Source organism: Pongo pygmaeus, chromosome 3, assembly GCF_028885625.2.
Source record: "Pongo pygmaeus isolate AG05252 chromosome 3, NHGRI_mPonPyg2-v2.0_pri, whole genome shotgun sequence".
Lineage (NCBI taxonomy): Eukaryota > Metazoa > Chordata > Mammalia > Primates > Hominidae > Pongo > Pongo pygmaeus.
The window spans coordinates 152,340,754-152,354,666 of NC_072376.2; the positions used below are offsets into that span (position 1 = coordinate 152,340,754).

Consider the following 13,913-nt stretch of genomic DNA (forward strand, 5'->3'; position numbering starts at 1 on the left):
CCTTTATATACAATGGCATAGTATTTGCATATAACCCATGCACATCCTCTTGTATACTGTAAATTATCTCTAGGTTATTTATAATACCTAATACAATGTAAATACTGTGTAAATAAATAGTTGTTATACTGTATTGCTTAGACATTAATTACAAGAAAAAAGTGTACGTTTGTATAGATGCAGTTTTTTTTTTCCCCCGATACTTTCTATCTGTAGTTAGCAGAATCTACAGATGTAGAACCCATGGATATGGGGACTGACTGTACTTGATTGATGACTCGGCTGGGTATAGAATTATAAGTTGAAACTTAATTTTCACTCTGACTTTTGAAGGCTGTATATTTGTCTTCTAGATTTCAATAGTATTTCATTTTTACTTTGAAATAAGAGTGCACTGCTATTCTGATTATAGATCTTTTTTATGTGACTTGTTTTTTTCCCCTCTCTGGAAGTTTTTAAGGACCTTTTTTTTTTATTTTCAGGCTTTGAGATTTCACTATGATATGTTACAGTCTGGGTATTTTTTCCATGTATTTTGCATGGACTTTTTTTGGTCCTTTCAGCTTGAAAGCTTCAGTAAAAAGAAAACATTCTTCAGTAAAAAGAAAATGTTCTTTAGAAAACTAGCTGGGCATAGTGGCTCGTGCCTGTTATCCCAGCCCCTGGGGAGGCCGAGGCGGGAGGATTGCTTAAGTGAGTCCTGAGATCGCTTGAGAATCTTGGAGTTTGAGACCAGCCTAGGCAACATAGTGAGTCCCTGTCTCTACAAAAAATAAAAATATTAGCAAGGTATGGTGGCGTGTGCCTGTAGTCCCAGCTACTTGGGAGGCTGAGATAGAAGTATTCCTTGGGCCCAGGTGGATAAGGTTGCTGTGAGCTATGATCACGCCACTGTGCCCCGCCTGGGTGACAGAGTGAGTCTCAGTCTTAAAAAAAAAAATAAAAGAAATTCTATACCATTTATTTTTCTGTTCTCTTTCTGCATCACTCAGTTGTTGGACTTTACTAATCTATATTTTGTTCCTTTGTCTTTCTTTTACTTCCCGTATTTGAACCTTTTGTATTTTTTATTGGCATTTTACCGAGATTTAGAAGCATATGGAAATAGCATTCTGTTGTATTTAACAGAGTAGAGAAATTTAGCATTGAATTTAAAGTTGTTTGCATTCCTTGCTAAACTTAAATTTTTCTTTTTTGTTTTTGACAGAGGTGTTACGAACATAAACAGTATAGAAATGGATTGAAATTCTGTAAACAAATACTTTCTAATCCCAAATTTGCAGAGCATGGAGGTAAGTGCAAGTAGATAAGGCTTTACTACATACCTGTCTGGCCTCTCTTACTGGATTGTATTCTTCCCAGCTGCCTTAACTGTTTTCCAGAGAGAACAGACCCTCTCATCTTTGACTTCTGTGAGAAAGTGAAATTTAATACTGAATTTTGAATTTAATATCAAGAAAATAACACATTTTACTTGATTTCTAATTTATTCTTAGTTTGAATATTACCTGTGTAGGAAAAGAGAAATAACTTAATAGGGTAGAATGCTAAAATTTACTTTAGAACTTTGGTTGAGCTGTATAAATTGTATGCTTTATAATCTTATTCAGAAAGTGACCATTTGGTCCTTTGCTCATAAACTATCATATTTTTCATTTATGTTTCTCAGTTTCTCAAGACCAAGTCATGTTTAAGACATGATTTGTATATTGTAACGTTCTGAAAGTTTATAGGCTTTTGCTTGTGCGAAGGTAGATTATTGGATGGTGAGATATTTGTAGAGCAAGGGGAGAGTGTGTGGCTAAACTTGAGAGGAGGCAAAGGAAAAGTAAGTTTTTGCAGGTCTGATTTGTACAGTTAAGAAACATGGCTTTTCAGTAACTGTTGATAATATACTCTTAGTATTGAAGAGAAGGGGGAGAGTAATAATTCTCCATTAGATTGCTTGCCTTTTTTTTGGCCTATCTTCATAATAATTCTCTCTTTCACTGTGTTTCACTTTATACTTTCTTTTACTGTAATTGTTTGGAGATGGAAAACAATGGAGATAAAAGTATCTAAATTTATCTCTCCGCTGGGTGCTGTGGCTCACTCCTATGATCCCAACCCTTTGGGAGACTGAGGCAGGAGGATTGCTTGAGGCCAGAAATTCAAGATCAGCCTGGGCAACATAGCGGGACCTTGTCTTTATTATGACAAAACATATATTTAAAAAAACAAGTAAATAGAAATAAATTTATCTCTCTCTTTTTCCATATTAAAAATTATTTTTGCTGACCAGCTGAGCATTATGTTGTTTGATATTCATTTCTAAAGTAGGCATACTGATAATGTGTTCAATACAGAAAAGTATCAGATTTCATTATTTCTGAAATGCAGTTTTCCCTACATTATTTCACTGTTTTTTTCTTCTTGTTTTTTGAGATAGAGTTTCATTCTGTCGTCCAGGCTGGAGTGCAGTGGTGCAATCTCAGCTTACTACAGCCTCCACCTCCTGGGTTCAAGCGACTCCCCTACCTCAGCCTCTCAAGTCGCTGGGATTACAGGCGTGTGCCACCATGCCGGGCTAATTTTTGTATTTTTAGTAGAGATGAGGTCTCACCATGTTGGCCAGGCTGGTCTCAAACTCCTGACCTCAGGTGATCCACCCACCTCAGCCTCCCAAAGTGCTGGAATTACAGCGAGCCACTGCACCCAGCCTATTTCACTGTTTCTAAAATGTGATTCTCCAACTCCTTACCCTGCCACTGTGACATACCCGAAATCAGGTTGCATATAAATTGCCATAATTTCATTGAAAGTTTGTTTGTTTTTTTTTTTGAGACGAAGTCTCACTCTGTTGCCCGGGCTGGAGTGCAATGGGGCAATTTTGGCTCACTGCAACCTCTGCCTCCTGGGTTCAAGCAATTCTTGTGCCTCAGCCTCCCAACTAGCTGGGATTACAGGTGCCTGCCACCACACCTGGCTATTTTTGTATTTTTAGTAGAGACGGGGGTTCACCATGTTGGCCAGGCTGTTCTGGAACTCCTGACCTCAAGTGATCTGCCCGCCTTGGCCTCCCAAAGTCTGGAGATTACAGGTATGAGGCACCGCGCCTGGCCGAAAGTATTTTTAAACGGTACATGTTGTTTCTTCCTCAGGATTATATCTTTAATCCTTATCATTTGTGCCTAATTAATTTCTCTCTAAAGTCTAAATTTTAGACTAAAAGGGAAATCAATCGAATAAATTAAAAAGTTAGGCAAATAATATTTTCACTTCCTTTAGGCTTCATAGGATACATATAAAATTAGAATTTAGTTTTCCTGTTTTCTGAAAACTTAATATTTCTTTTAACTGTCTTTTAATCTTTTGATTGCTAATGATAGATTTCTGACATCTTTTTCTTGTATATTTAATAGTAATCTCAAAGAATCATTTTTTAGGAAAATAAAAAATGTAGGAAATTTATGTATATTTTTTTAATCACTGATGAATTTAACCCGTGTATAACCTAGGTTCACAGAAATAAAGTATATTTTCAAGATAAAGTTTTTATATTTTAATGAAGTAGATATGTAAGGTTATCACATGGAATTCCCCTGAAGAATGAATTGCTAGATTATCTTTCTAGTCAAATAGCATGCATTTTGTATCTTTTATCTTAAAAAAAAAGGAGAGTCTCTTTCCAATAATAGAGTCTGGAAATCTGTGTTTACTTGGATTGCCAATTTTAAAAATGTTTTAAATCTGCAAGAAAGTGGAAAGTATCTTAGTAATCTCCTTGACATTTTTAATTCTTAAGGCAGTGTAGCATTTGTTTTTGAGATTATGGTTTTGTTGTTATTTATTTTTAATATTTAATTTTTTAAAATGTTCCTTTTCTTCTTTGTTTTTGAAAATAGAAACCCTGGCTATGAAAGGATTAACATTGAACTGTTTGGGGAAAAAGGAAGAAGCTTATGAATTGGTTCGTAGAGGTTTGAGAAATGACTTGAAGAGTCATGTGTGTATCCTTTTTGAGATATATTTAAGGTTTGAGTGGGGTGTTTTGAGCTAAGGCAGCAATTTGAGAGTCAAAGTTTTAGATCTCTCTTATTGTGCTATTACAGAGGAAATTATTCTTTTTTAAATAGGGTAACAGCAACTGCCTTCATTCAGGGAACATTTTTATATACCTAACCATGTTTTAACATTCTCTTATTTCACAGATAAATGGAACTTGCCTTTAAAAATACCTGTGAAAGCTTTTCTCACTCTTAAAAAGGGGGCGTTGCTAGGGTCTGAATATTTGTGTGGCACTCCCCTACCCCATTTGTTGAAAACTAATCACCAATGTGATAGTGGTAGGTGGTGGGTCTCAAAAAGAAAAAGGATATAAAATAAGGAATATTAGAGCGGCATTATAATACCCTGGTTTAGAGCACAAGCTTTTGGAGTATAGGCTTAGAATGTGCCTCACTTAGGTTCAAAACCCATTTCAGCTTCTTTCTGTGTGATCTTAGGGCTCAGTTTCTTCATGTGTAAAATGGGGATAATCATACCCACCTCACTGTGTTGGTTTAAAGATTTAATGATGAGATATATAACATAGCCCCTGATAATGCTAAGTACCATATTGGATATTTTATTAAGGAAGAGTAAGAGCAAATAGAAATATCTGAGGGAGGATAGAGAAAAAATTGTGGGTTGCTATTTTTAAGACAGACTTTAGCAAATATGTCTATACCAACTTTGTGGGCTGATACAATTTTAAGTGCTGAAATAATTAGCAATTTTTCAGATGTTTACCAGGGCCCTTGGCTTAGTACAGACAAAGAAAAGATAACAGATTTTGCTCTCAAAGAACTTACAGTCTGGTGAAGGAAGATACTGATTAGAAACATTTACAGAACATTTAGGAGTATTACATAAGATGTTATGGTTTATTCAAATAATTGTCACTAATCCAGTAAAGCAGAAGTATGTGAATTGAGAGTGACTAGAGGACTAGAAAGATAAGCAAAGGCTTAACTATTAAGACTGTCGTAGATAGATGTCTTTCCATCATTTTTAATGATTGTATAGTGTTCTGCCAATGTTTTTATTATGATTTATTTGAGTTCCTCTTGATGGACATAATTTTAAGTTTTTGACAATGTTAAACTCTTTGAGGATAGGATTTTTAGGAGGTGAAGATGAGAGTCAGTTATGTGGCTGTTGTAATATTTAAGAGAGGTAAAGTCCTGAAATACAGGGTATTAGTGATAGAAATGGGAGGGAGTGGAAAGATAGGTAATGGGAGCTAGATTTTAATGGGTAGTGTTTCCTAGTTTATAAAACCATGATCCAAACAGCTGAGAGGATTTGATCCAGTTGTACTTTGTCATTTGTATTACGGAAATCAAGATTTTTTTTCAAATAAAATTTGTAATATTTTGACTTGCTTTAAAAATGTGTAATATTAAATATGTGTTTTTAGTTCATGCATGCCATCCTAAACATTCTGGGGTTTTTTTGTTTGTTTGTTTGTGCTTTTTTTTTTAGATGGAGTTTTGATCTTGTTGCCCAGGCTGGAGTGCAGTGGCATGATCTCAGCTCACTGCAACCTCCGCCTCCCTGCTTCAAGTGATTCTCCTGCCTCGGCCTCCCAAGTAGCTGGCATTACAGGTGCACACCACCAAGCCTGGCTAATTTTTGTATTTTTAGTAGAGACAGGGTGTCATCATGTTGCCAGGCTGGTGTCAAACTCCTGATCTCAAGCCATCCACCCATCTTGGCCTTCCAAAGTGCTGGTATTACAGGTTTGAGCTACCATGCCCGGCCAACATTCTGTATTTTATTGACTCTGTTGAGGACCTCTGGCCTAAAAGTTGTTAGATTGAAGGTTGTTGTTTGTTTGTTTTTGAGATGGAGTTTCACTCTGTCACCCAGGCTGGAGTGCAGTGGTGTGATCTTGGCTCACTGCAACCTCCACCTCCCGGGTTCAGGTAATACTCCCGTCTCAGCCTCCCGAGTAGCTGGGAATACAGGTGCATGCCACCATGCCTGGGTGTTTTTTGTATTTTTAGTATAGACGAGATTTTGCAGTGTTGGCCAGGCTGGTCTCAAACTCGTGACTTGAAGTGATCCGCCTACCACTGCCTCCCAAAGTGCTAGGATTACAGGTGTGAGCCATTGCACCTAGCCAGATTGAAGTTTGAGCTTGATCTCAGAAAGAAACATTATAAGTTTCTGGAAAGGGAAGTGGACTTCCTTTTTTCTTTTGAGTGTGTTTTAGAAAGATTATTTTGGGCCAGCCACAGTGACTCATGCCCGTAATCCCAGCACTTTGGGAGGCTGAGGCAGGGATCACTTGAGGCTAGGAGTTCAAGACTAGCCTGGGCATCATAGTGAGACCTCGTCTCTATAGAAAATAAAAAATTAACTGCATGTGGTGGTGGCATGTGCCTGTGGTCCTAGCTGCTCTGGAGGCTGGGGTAGAAGGATTGTTTGAGCCCAGGAGTTTGAGGCTACAGTGAGCTATGAGCATGCCACTGTACTCCAGCCTAGGTGATAGAGCGAGACCATCTCTTTTAAAAAACACAATAATTAGGAGGCGGGCAGATCACGAGATCAGGAGATCGAGACCATCCTGGCCAACATGGTGAAACCCTGTCTCTACTAAAAATACAAAAATTATAGCTGGGCGTGGTGGCAGACGCTTGTAATCCCAGCTACTTGGGAGGCGGAGGCAGGAGAATTGCTTGAACCCAGGAGGCAGAGGTTGCAGTGAGCTGAGATCATGCCACTGCACTCCAGCCTGGTGACAGAGCGAGACTCCATCTCAAAAACAAACAAAAAACAACAGCAAAAAAACACAACAAAACCCAATTACTTTGGTAGGAGAATAAAAGAAGACAGACTGAAGATAGGTGGGTTGGGTAGCTGGTACAGTAATCAAGACCTAAAGTGAAAAAGGGCTGTATTTGGGAAGTGGAATATTCTCCTCCTTGATGCAGTTTTTACAACCTACTTTAATTTTGCTTATTTATCTGTCCTTTACTAGACTTTAAGATCTTTTAATATAGGAGGCTATTTTGATGACCTACATCTTAGTTATTAAGAAGTTTTAGGCTGGGTGCGGGGGCTCATGCCTGTAATCCCCACACTTTGGGAGGCCAAGGCAGGTATATTGCTTGAGCTCAGGAGTTTGAGACCATCTTGGACAACATGGCGAGATCCCATCTCTACCAAAAATAGAAAAAAATAGCTGGCATGCTGGTGTGTGCTTGTAGTCGCAGCTACTCAGGAGGCTGAGGTGGGAGTATCACTTGAGTGCAGGGAGTGGAGGTTGCAGTGAGCAAAGACCACACCACGACACTCCAGACTGGGTGACAGAGCAAGACCTGTCTCAAAAAAAAGGAAAGAAGTTTTAATAATTACGGTTAAATTAATGAATGTTTTTATTTTATATGTGGCTGAGTTTTAGAAACTTTATATTACACTAAGGGTTGTCCTAAGGATCTTGTTAGTTCAAGAAAATAAAATCTTCATGACTTTACATAACTGGATTCCATGAAGACCCATTCCTTCTTTTTCCTTTTACTGTTAATAATATAGTAACTGTTTACATATATATATTGACTTTGTGCCAGCCAGTGAGCACTTTATATATGTTATCCCATTTAGTTGTCAGTAGTATGATTTGCTGCATGACATTTTAGTAATGAGGAAACTTAATGAGACTGATTTGTCCAAGGTTACAGAGCTGATAAGGCAGGCTAGACCTAATTTTCTCTGGCTCCAAAAGCTGTGCTCTTTTCCGCTGTATTAAACTGCTTTATATCTTTGAGATCAATCTCCCCCTCCCCTTCCCCTTCTTTTTAAGCTTGTAATTTTATAAATGGCTGTAGTTCTCCAAGTTTCTTGGGAGGTCATTTGGAATAGTAATTTTTGACTTGTAGGTTGTATCCTTAACTAAATTCTTTAGGTTGGCACGTTTATGGCCTTCTTCAGAGGTCAGACAAGAAGTATGATGAAGCCATTAAGTGTTACAGAAATGCACTAAAATGGGATAAAGACAATCTTCAAATCTTAAGGGACCTTTCCTTACTACAGATTCAAATGCGAGATCTTGAGGGTTACAGGGTAAGTAAAATAGAGACTTTTTTTTTAATTCTAAGGGGAAAATATGTACAACTTTGAGTACTTTCAGATACAGAAATTTTTTATTTCATTTTGAAGATAATTTAATTGAATTTCTTTTCCTCCTACCATAGTGATTGTGTTTATGATTGGAATAATCAGATCTTTAAAAATAAATTATTTTATGGTGAGGCAGATTTGGCCTACTGTGTAGGGTTGACTTAATTTGATAAAAATTAACATCAGGCCAGGTGCGGTGGCTCACGCCTGTAATCCCAGCACTTTGGGAGGCCCAGATGGGCGAATCATGAGGTCAGGAGATCAAGACCATCCTGCCTAACACAGTGAAACCCCGTCTCTACTAAAAATACAAAAAATTAGCTGGGCATGGTGGCAGTCGCCTGTAGTCTAGCTACTCGGGAGGCTGAGGCAGGAGAATGGCATGAACCCAGGAGGTGGTGGAGCTTGCAGTGAGCTGAGATCACACCACTGCACTCCAGCCTGGGTAACAGAGCGAAACTCTGTCTCAAAAAAAAAAAAGAAAATCAGCACTCCTCAAATAAACAATGCCTTTGTCTAGTATTGACATGTAACTCTAACATTTACTTCCCACATTTTTCTGGAAAGCAAAACAAAAAAAAATTTTTTTTTTTCTTGGAGACATTAGAGTTTCACTCTGTTGCCCAGGCTGGAGTGCAGTGGCATGATCTTGGCTCACTGCAGCTTCTACCTCCTGGGTTTAAGCAGTTCTCATGCCTCAGCCTCCTGAGTAACTGGGGCTACAGGCATGTGCCACCATGCCCAGCTCATTTTTTATATTCTAGTAGAGATGAGGTTTCACCATGTTGCTCAGGCTGGTCTCGAACTCCTGAGCTCAGGCAGTCCACCCCACCTCATTCTCCCAAAGTGCTAGGATTACGGGCATGAGCCATTGCACCTGGCAAAAACAAATGTTTTGTTTCTTCTTTCTACCTCCACTGACTCTAATATATTTTTGTAGCTTCACTTTTAACCCTTAAATTAGTGTTAGATCTATTTAGTTCCTCTTTCATATTCTTTCCTCTTTATATGATAGTACCTGCTGAATTGTTCTCCAAATGTATGTTAACTCTGTAGTTGGACACTTAATTTTTAAAAATATTTTTGAGTATTTTTCCTTTGTGCTGTTCTTTCCATCCTGCCTCTTTTCTTGGACTAAGCAGATCAAGAAATAAAAAAGGGTCTTAAGTTTGGTCTTAAGTTTTAAAAAAATTCTAAGATTAGCTTGGAGGCTTCATTATGTTCTTAACAAATATTTATTTGCCTCCATAAAGCTACACAATATGGATGTTTGAAGTATTTTCTATTATTGTTGCCATCATTGTGTTGTAAAATGCTTAGGGTTGTGGGATAAATTAATATGTGTGTTTTGTTTGTTCGTTTGTTTGTTTTTTTTGAGACGGTGTCTTGCTCTGTTGCCAGGCTGCAACCTCTGCCTCCCGGGTTCAAGTGATTCTCCTGCCTCAGCCTCCTGAGTAGCTGGGACTACAGGCGTGCACCACCATGCCCAGCTGATTTTTGTATTTTTGATAGAGACGGGGTTTCACCATGTTGGCCAGGATGGTCTCGATCTCTTGACCTCGTGATCCACCTGCCTTAGCCTCCCAAAGTGCTGGGATTACAGGCATGAGCCACTGCACCCGGCCTAATATGGAGATCTTTTAAAGGAGCACTTGCTGTTACTGAAAGCCTAAGAAAAAGTGTTTATTTTTTTCCTTTTAAAGGAAACGAGATATCAGTTACTTCAGCTTCGACCTGCGCAGAGAGCATCATGGATTGGTTATGCTATTGCTTACCATTTATTAGAAGATTATGAAATGGCAGCAAAGATTTTAGAAGAATTTAGGAAAACACAACAGGTAATAACTAGAAGCCATTTTACTAAGTCTGATCCTAAGTATAACTAAAAAAAAAAATGTGCATAGTCTGGCTTACTTTTAATTTTGAAATAGTTTCAAACTTATAGAAAAGTTGCAGGAATAGCACAAAGAACTCTACATAGGGGTTCATTCATACTAAACTAATTGTTAATATTTGGTGCATTTACTTTAAAAATCTGTGTATCTATTTATCTATTTTAATTTTCTTCCTTAAATGTTTGAGAGTAATTGCAAGACATTATGCTCCTTTACCCCTAAATGCTTTAGTGTGTATTTTCTAAAAATAACTATAGTTGTCAGTTCTCTAGATAGTATTATAGGGATAGATTATAAAAATTAGGAAATTTAACACTGATAGACTGTTGTCTAATTAATCCCCAGCCCATATTCAGAATTTACTAATTGACCTAGTTATAGTCTTTCTAGTGATCTGATTTCATTGCAGGATCCAATTAAGAATCATACCTTACATTTAGTTATCATTTCTCTTCAGCCTCTTTTAATCTGAAAGTTTTGAAAACTTCCTTTGTATTTTATGACATAGACATTTCTGAAGAAGGTTGTGCTTTTGTAGGATGTCCCTCAATTTGGATTTTTCTGATGGTTCCTCATTGTTAGATAGAGTTTTGTAATTTTGGCAGGAAACCATATAAATGATGTTGGGTCCTTCTCCGTTCATTACTTCAAGAGGCACATGCCATCAGTTCGTTCCATTTGATTACATGGTGAAAGTTGTATTTGCAATTGGAAACTTGTTTTTCTCTCTTTGTGTTTAATATGCAGTTTGAGACTGAATAGCCTATTGCTCATCTAACTTTCACCATCTAGTTTTAGCATGCATTGATTATGATTCTTGCCTGAATCAATATTACTATGATAGTTGCAAAAATGGCGATTCTCTTAACTCTTGTCATTCCTTGTAGGTTTATTATTTGGCATTCTGCTGAGTAAGAGCTTTCCCTTCTTCCCCATATTTATTGTGTGTAAGGACATATGGATTATTATTTTATTCAACCTGTTATATCCTAATATTGTCATTATTTACTTAGTTGCTCCATAGATACTTAAGAATTTTTTAAAAATTAGTTTTATCAACCGGATGTTACCTTTGACTTCTTACATGTTTTTGAGTATTGTGAACAATTTTCTGATATGAAAATAAAATTCTTACTGTCAGTATTCCTTATATCCATATACAGACATCCCCTGATAAGGTGGATTATGAATATAGTGAACTACTCTTATATCAGAATCAAGTTCTTCGGGAAGCGGGTCTCTATAGAGAAGCTTTGGAACATCTTTGTACCTATGAAAAGCAGATTTGTGATAAACTTGCTGTAGAAGAAACCAAAGGTATTTTTAAAAGAATGTCATTTATTCTAATATTGAAATATGACAGAGCAAGGCTGAAAAATCTAGTTGCTGCTGACAGTTTCATATAATTCAGCTTTTTGGTGATAGAAAATCTATTTCTTACTCATGTACTTTTAATAATTTATGATGTGGGAAAATGTACATTTAAACAATATTGTAGATAGAGGAGAAAGTTGATTGTGAACAATAAAAAGTAGTTGAATGAAATGACTCATATAACATTCTTTCTTTAAATAAAGTATCTGTATTAAAAATATTATGGAATTTGATCAAAACACAAGAGACAATTAGTTTTATAAGACAGAGGATTACATTTCTTAGAAACAGTTTATTAATAAACTATAGTGTATGTAGTATGTGCCAGATTTATTGCTCATAATATATATTGATGAATCAGTCTTTACTAAAATACGTATAGGATATTTCTGAGAGTCTTTATGGTTAATCTGAATGTCTTCGATGACACAGAAAGAATATGAGTTCTGGAAGAAAGGGAGACCAGAGATTTGGGTTCATAATGTGTAGATTGTGATAGGAGGGGTAGATCCCACTCAGCAGAGGGCTGAGAAAAACGAGTCTTAACAGTTTTAGAAGTTGAGGGCGTGATTATAGAAAATAAAAGAAGAATAACAAGTAATGAAAGGACAAGTGATTTTTTAAAAAATTACCTTCTGAAATGCTGCTTTGTCCTTGCTAGTCTAGGGAACTTAAGTTTGCTGGTTTCAAATTCCCTTGGCTCACCTTGAGGTTGAACACGAAAAGTATAATATACATCCATGTGCATAATAGTTATAGCCATTGTTTGCCAGATAAACTTTTGTCGGAGGATGATGGTACTGATAAGAAAAACTGGAAGTCTAAGGCTTCTGGAGGGAGCTCTCTTGTGAACTGCAGATCCAAGACAACCTTCTTTCATTTGAAGTAGTCATTCTTTAGTAGTCTGTTAATCATAAAGGAAGGAAATTTCTGACTTATTGGAAAGATGACAAGTCTGGAAAAAACTTGTCTCATTGGCCACTAAGTAGCTCTATGACCAGGGTCAAGGCTTGGGCCTCAAGTTTCTTTATGGAAATAAATGACAAATTATTTCATTTGATCCCTTTGATAACTTTATTAATGAGGAAGAATGGCAGATAGGTAAAGTTAGATAAAGGACTCAGAGCTGACCAGTGGATTTTTAGCAATTTAGAAGTCATGGATGATCTTAACAAAAGCACTTTCTGAGCCTCTGGAAGAAGGATGGTAAAAGCCCAAACATGAAGTCTATTTAAAAGAGACTGAGACTGGGCGCAGTGGCTCAAGCCTGTAATCCTAGCACTTTGGGAGGCCGAGGCAGGTGGATCATGAGGTCAGGAGATTGAGACCATCCTGGCTAATCCGGTGAAACCTCGTCTCTACTAAAAATACAAAAAAAATTAGCCGGGTATGGTGGCAGGCGCCTGTTGTCCCAGCTACTCGGGAGGTTGAGGCAGGAGAATGGTGTGAACCTGGGAGGTGGAGCTTGCAGTGAGCCGAGACGTGCCACTGCACTCCAGCCTGGGCGACAGAGCAAGACTCCGTCTAAAAAAAAAAGAGAGTGGGAGTAGAGGAACTGAAGATAGGAAGCATACATGACTCAGTGGAGGAGTTTTGCTGTAAATGAAACAAATGGGGTGCTGGTAGATGAAATGGGATGCAGGCTCAAAAGAAGTTTTTGTTTGTTTGTTTTTCATAGTGTGTATTTGTGCTGACTGGGGAGTGATCCAATAGAGATAGAATATTTGATACAGTAGAGAGGATGTCATGTGGTAGATTGATGTCATGTGAAGGATTAATTTAGGTAAGAACATGAATAGTTCACATCAACAAGTAGTGGTGGTGTATAAGTGGCAGGCAGGTAAATGTGTAGATGTAATGCGTATTTTGGAGTTTCCTCTAATTGCTTCCGTTTTCTACATGAGATAAGAAATAAGGCTATCAGCTCATTCCACAAAATATGTATTGAATACCTACTTTGAGTTAGGTAATGGGACAGGGTGTATAAAGAGAATAGAAGGGAAGTGAGGGTAGAATCAATCTTTGGAAATTCTAGCAATCTTTAGAAATTCAAGGCAGTGTTGCTGGTGGGGATAGTTGGTGGGAGAAGATAAGATGGTCAAGATTACTCAGGAACTTCTTAGAGTGGATCAATGGGCACAGTTAGGCAAAAAAAAAAAAAAAAAAATTTTTTTTTTTTGAGGTGGAGTTTCACTCTTGTTTCCCAGGCTGGAGTGCAGTGGCGCAATCTTGGCTCACTGCAACCTCCGCTTCCCGGGTTCAAGCAATTCTGCCTCAGCCTCCTGAGTAGCTGGGATTATAGGCATGCACCACCATGCCTGGCTAATTTTGTATTTTCAGTAGACACGGGCTTTCTCCATATTGGTCAGGCTGGTCTTGATCTTCTGACCTCAGGTGACCCGCCCACCTCAGCCTCCCAAAGTGCTGAGATTACAGGCGTGAGCCACTGCACCCGGCCTAGGCAAAATTTTTTATTGTTTATTCTTATACCACCAGTTC

The 13,913-nt window shown here is 37.7% G+C and overlaps 1 protein-coding gene across 2 annotated transcripts in view; it reads left to right on the forward strand.

Moving 5' to 3' along the window:
* NAA15 (N-alpha-acetyltransferase 15, NatA auxiliary subunit) overlaps nt 1–13,913 on the forward strand; it is an 85,566-nt gene that overhangs the window by 28,286 nt on the left and 43,367 nt on the right. For both annotated transcript variants that reach the window (XM_054486742.2, XM_054486744.2), the window contains exons 2-6: nt 1,208–1,292; nt 3,885–3,989; nt 7,931–8,088; nt 9,849–9,983; nt 11,204–11,357. In XM_054486742.2, coding sequence (XP_054342717.1) covers nt 1,208–1,292; nt 3,885–3,989; nt 7,931–8,088; nt 9,849–9,983; nt 11,204–11,357 — 637 coding nt within the window. The remainder of the gene's footprint in view (nt 1–1,207; nt 1,293–3,884; nt 3,990–7,930; nt 8,089–9,848; nt 9,984–11,203; nt 11,358–13,913) is intronic.